Source organism: Volvox carteri, assembly GCF_000143455.1.
Source record: "Volvox carteri f. nagariensis unplaced genomic scaffold VOLCAscaffold_17, whole genome shotgun sequence".
NCBI lineage: Eukaryota > Viridiplantae > Chlorophyta > Chlorophyceae > Chlamydomonadales > Volvocaceae > Volvox > Volvox carteri.
The window spans coordinates 520,022-524,846 of record NW_003307560.1 but is presented as its reverse complement, the minus strand read 5'-3'; the positions used below and the strand labels follow the sequence as shown (position 1 = coordinate 524,846).

Sequence of the window (4,825 nt, the reverse complement as noted above, 5' to 3'; positions counted from 1 at the left end):
CCCCTTTCCCCTTTCCGAGCTTTTAGCCGCTGCGAGGGGGGGATATCTTGACGGTGGTGGCGGGGTTGCTGATGGCGGCGGTGGGGAGGAGGGGAGGGGAGGGGCGGCGGTGGTGATGGTGGTGATGAACTTCTTTTGTTTGTGTGTTTTGCAGGTTTGCGGCGGCCCCGGCAGTCCCCTGGGTCAGGTCATATTGGCGGTGGAGGTGGCCTTCGCCGGCTGGATGCTGGGCCGCTACGTGCAGTACAACACTGCCGTACTGACAGCGAGAAGTGAGGTCAGGTGGGCTAAGGGGCTTAGCTTAGCTGGGTGACGTGCGGGTTTGGGTGGGTGGGTGAGTGGGTGCAGGAGTGGGGCTGAGCGAGTGTGTGTTGGTTTGGGGTGGGGAGATGTGTATGCCATGGCTGCTTTTGTTCAATTCACTTCGTTTTCATGCCATGCAACTAGCGCCGTTCAGTAACTTTCCCCCGTCCTCCCCCCCTCGTGTGTGTTTGGTCTTACCTCCCTCTCCCTCCTCCCTCCCTCCCTCCCTTCCTCCCTCCCTCCCTCCAATCTCCCCACCCCCCAAGTCGGCCCGAGGATGCCGAGGCCCTCTGGCGGCTGTTCAGTCACAACCGTGCGGGGCTGCTGCGGCGGGTGCCTCTGGAGGACTTCCTGGCGGTGGGTGGGTGACCTCCTCCCCACAACTCCCCTCCCACACACACAAACCCCAACACACACCGGGGGCAGGGTAGTGGAGGAGGGTGGTTGGTGGTTGGTGGTTCGTGGTTGTGGTTGTGGAGATGATGATTCTGCTTGTGAGGGGTGGTGTGGCAGTACGTAGTGCTCAAGGCCACATACATACATTCATACATACACATATACGTACACACACACTCTCTTGTATCCTCAACAGTCGATAAAGTCAACACAACGCCCTGAAACCGACTGACTCGTAGGTCAAACTGACCGAGCCTGGATTGGAGCCATCAGCCCCAGGCCACCCCCACCCCCACCCCCACCCCCCAACCCCCAGCAGCTTCACTCGTTCGTGGTTCGTCTTTCCCTCCCCCCCCCACCCCCACAGGACTGGTTTTGGAGCGATGATGACAGCCCCGCGCAGCTACCCCTGCTACAGCAGCAACACCAACACCAACACCAACGACACCGCCGACGCCACCTTCGCAAGGGCGAGCGGTGCGGACGTTGTGACGAGCAAGAGGGGGAGGGGGAGGGGGAGGGGGAGAGAGACCGCACCACCACCACCACCACCACCATCGACAACAACAACAACAACAACAACAACAACGTTACTACTGCTGCTCCCAGCACCGCCACCGTCTCCACGACCCCGGCGTCTGGCGACGCGGCTGCCGACACCACCACCACCACCACCACCACCACGGCTGCCGCAGCCTTACCAACGATCGCCACCCCCCCCGCCAACCCCATCCCCAGTCCCAGCTCCACCCCCAACCCCCCCGCCAACCCCCGCACGCCGGCCCGTGCCAGCAGCAGCACCCCAGGCAGCACTGCCACCCAGGGTCGGCGAGGTAGAGGTAGAGGCCCCCCGATACGTCGGGGCGATGCGGCGGACTTCCTGGCGTATGCGTTCTGGGGGAGCACCTGGTGAGGGGGGAGGGGAAGGGGGAGTGTGTGTGGGGGTGTTGTATGTATGGGGGGGATGTCGCTCGTGTGCAACACGGCACGTGTGGTGCAGCACACAACACATAGCACACATATACACACATATATAGATACACACATATGTACATACACACATATGTACATACACACATACATACACAGCTACCGCATCAGTTACCGCTGCCTGCAACATCGAGCTGCACTGTCGTCGGCGTCCCTCGTTAGCATGTGTTGCAACCCTTCACTAGCCGTTACCTCCCGCCCGCCGTACCTCTACTGTAACGTCGTACTTTCGTACTTCCGTACGACGCAGCGCTGAGGTGGAGGCGCTGCCCGGCGGTGCCGCCGCGCTGGAATCCCAATTGGCAGCCCTGGAGGCGGCTGCGGGCTGCCCGTTCGCACCTGGCCGTACGGCAGGCCGCCGCATTATGGCACACCTACGGGAGCCGTTGAGGGTGTCGTACAGACCTGCCGTACTGTACGGCTTGACGGAGCTGCTCAGCGTCGCGAAGCGGCTTAGCTTGGCTAAGCGCGGTGAGTTGTAGCCACCTAGAGGCCCTGTCTGCCGAATTCTCTGTCTGTGCGTGTGTGCTTTCCAACACCGTAAGCCTGTATATCATAATCTGTCCATATGTCTGTCTGCCTATAGCTGTCTGCCTGACCTCCTTAACTAACTACCTGGTACAGCGCTTCGATTTGATGTTCGCGGGAGGTCAGCCGGGGGGGCGGCTCAGGGGGAGCGGGAAAGGAAAGGGGGGGAGTGACTGACACACACACACACACACACACACACAGAGGCCACAGGAATGAATACACAAGGCGGTGTGTCTGTCGGCCGCATATCCCCCTAAAGTCCCGTGATAAGCTCGCCCACACTGCCTTTTCGCCAGTCGCTTGATTACAACATTGCAATGTGGATTTTTTCCTTACCGCTGGTTGTCGGTTGGTTCGTTATCGGTGGGTTCGTTGTAATTGGTTGCCGTTGGTGCTTTCGGCCCATTCAGGTTACCGCAAGTGGGTCCATCCGTTATTTGCCGTATATGAACTGGATGTACGGGTCAGTGGAAACCGGTACGATGCCACATCTGCATTCGCCGCCGTCGGCGGCGGCGCCGCCGCCAGTGTCGCTAGCGCCACGGCGCCGTCAGGTGCTGCCGCCGCGGTAGAGGCGGCGACCGTGGCGGCGCCGCCACTGGCGGCTTCCGATATGGCCGTCACCACGGTTTCACCTGGCTCCGAACCACCCGGGGCGGCTGCCGCAGCTTCCAATGCTGACGTCATCCGCCGTACCTTCTCACTGGCGCTCCGTACTCATCCGCTGGCGACGCACGACGGCTGGTCGAATGGCAGGTTGGAACCGCGAACCTCGACAACGGCAACGATGCACCTCAGTGCCGCCGCCGCCGCCGCCGCTAGCGCCAAGCCGCCAATAGTGTTCCTGCACGGCATCGGCATAGGACTGCTGCCGTACCAGAAGCTCCTGGACGAGCTGTCGTACGCGTGTCCCGACAGGCCGCTGCTGCTCCTGGAGTACAAGCACGTGTCCATGCGGCTGACGCCTCACGTCCCCAGGTATGTATGTATGTATATATGGTATATAGGTATGTATGTACGTATATATGGTATATAGGTATGTATGTACGTACGTATATATGTACGTATATATGTACGCATATGAGGTATGAGCATAGAATTATGTCCGTGCGACGGTGGCGGGGCAGATTGCTTTCAATCTGGGTGACGGAGGGGGTTAAAGCAGACGGGAGGGCCCTACATCCCTCAAAACCATATTCCTATTCCTATTCCTATTCCTATTCCTATTCCTATTCCTATTCCTATTCCTATTCCTATTCCTATTCCTATTCCTATTCCTATTCCTATTCCTATTCCTATTCCTATTCCTATTCCTATTCCTATTCCTATTCCTATTCCTATTCCTATTCCTATTCCTATTCCTATTCCTATTCCTATTCCTATTCCTATTCCTATTCCTATTCCTATTCCTATTCCTATTCCTATTCCTATTCCTATTCCTATTCCTATTCCTATTCCTATTCCTATTCCTATTCCTATTCCTATTCCTATTCCTATTCCTATTCCTATTCCTATTCCTATTCCTATTCCTATTCCTATTCCTATTCCTATTCCTATTCCTATTCCTATTCCTATTCCTATTCCTATTCCTATTCCTATTCCTATTCCTATTCCTATTCCTATTCCTATTCCTATTCCTATTCCTATTCCTATTCCTATTCCTATTCCTATTCACATTCACGTGTGAGAGCGTGAACAGATGAACTGCTACCAGTTCATACTCGTAGGGCTTATTCATCTATTCAAAGTCAGGTCCCCCGTGCTGCTGAGGTGTGCAGTGCACAGCACGTGGGACCTGGGGTTGCATGAGGGGTTGCTGAGGGGGGGTTGCATGAACGAAGGAATGAAGGCCTCCGCGTTCCCATCTGGCGGTGTGGCGATATGGTGGCGGTGGCGGTGGTGGCCGGCCGGACGGGCCACCCCTTTTCACCCGACGACACGGCAGCGGTTGTACGGCAGCGGCTGCATCATGCATCAACACCGGTGGACGGTACAACAACACTGGCGGCGGCTACAGCCCCCAAAACTCCGCTCTCTTGACTATGTGTGTGTGTATGCGACCCCTCATTGCATTCTTTCCCCCTCGGCCCCGTGTGATGTGGTGGCGGCGGTTGTACGCTAGCGTGGACGAGATGGCTACAGCGGTTTCGGAGGCGCTGCGAGCGCTGGGCTACAGCCGCGCCACCCTCATCGGCCACTCGTACGGCACCCTGGTCGCGTCGCGCTTTAGCAAACTGTTCCCCAAGCAGGTGCGTACGGCATTATCCCCACTACCGCCGCCAGCTCCTCTTCAGAACACACAAACCCCCCCACACATACACCCCCAGCACGGCGGCAGCAGCAGTAGCAGTAGCAGCGTGCGGCGATAGCAGCATGAAGCACAGCACGGTCTACGGCACAAAAACGACGGGGTACGGGTTCGGGTACGGGTAGGGGTAGGGGGTCCGTCGGTCTGACCTAGCCCGCCCGACATGATGTACATCGAGATCTGCCGACCTGATGCCGCCGCGATTCTTCCCGAGCTTTGGAACACAGTCTTTCCTTGGCTTCAGCTTCACTCGCTCGAGGTTCGTCTTTCCCCACCCCCCCACCCCCCACCCCCCAC

At 57.8% G+C, this 4,825-nt stretch overlaps 1 protein-coding gene across 1 annotated transcript in view; it reads left to right on the top strand.

Moving 5' to 3' along the window:
• Window positions 1-1,494: 1,494 nt before the first annotated feature.
• Window positions 1,495-4,825, top strand: part of VOLCADRAFT_117467 (uncharacterized protein) — a gene marked incomplete at both ends in the record, with an annotated part of 8,579 nt that continues 5,248 nt past the window's right edge. The window contains 5 exons of the mRNA XM_002950124.1: window positions 1,495-1,608; window positions 1,940-2,160; window positions 2,631-2,976; window positions 3,043-3,198; window positions 4,343-4,469. Of these exons, the coding sequence (XP_002950170.1) occupies window positions 1,496-1,608; window positions 1,940-2,160; window positions 2,631-2,976; window positions 3,043-3,198; window positions 4,343-4,469 (963 nt within the window). The remainder of the gene's footprint in view (window positions 1,609-1,939; window positions 2,161-2,630; window positions 2,977-3,042; window positions 3,199-4,342; window positions 4,470-4,825) is intronic.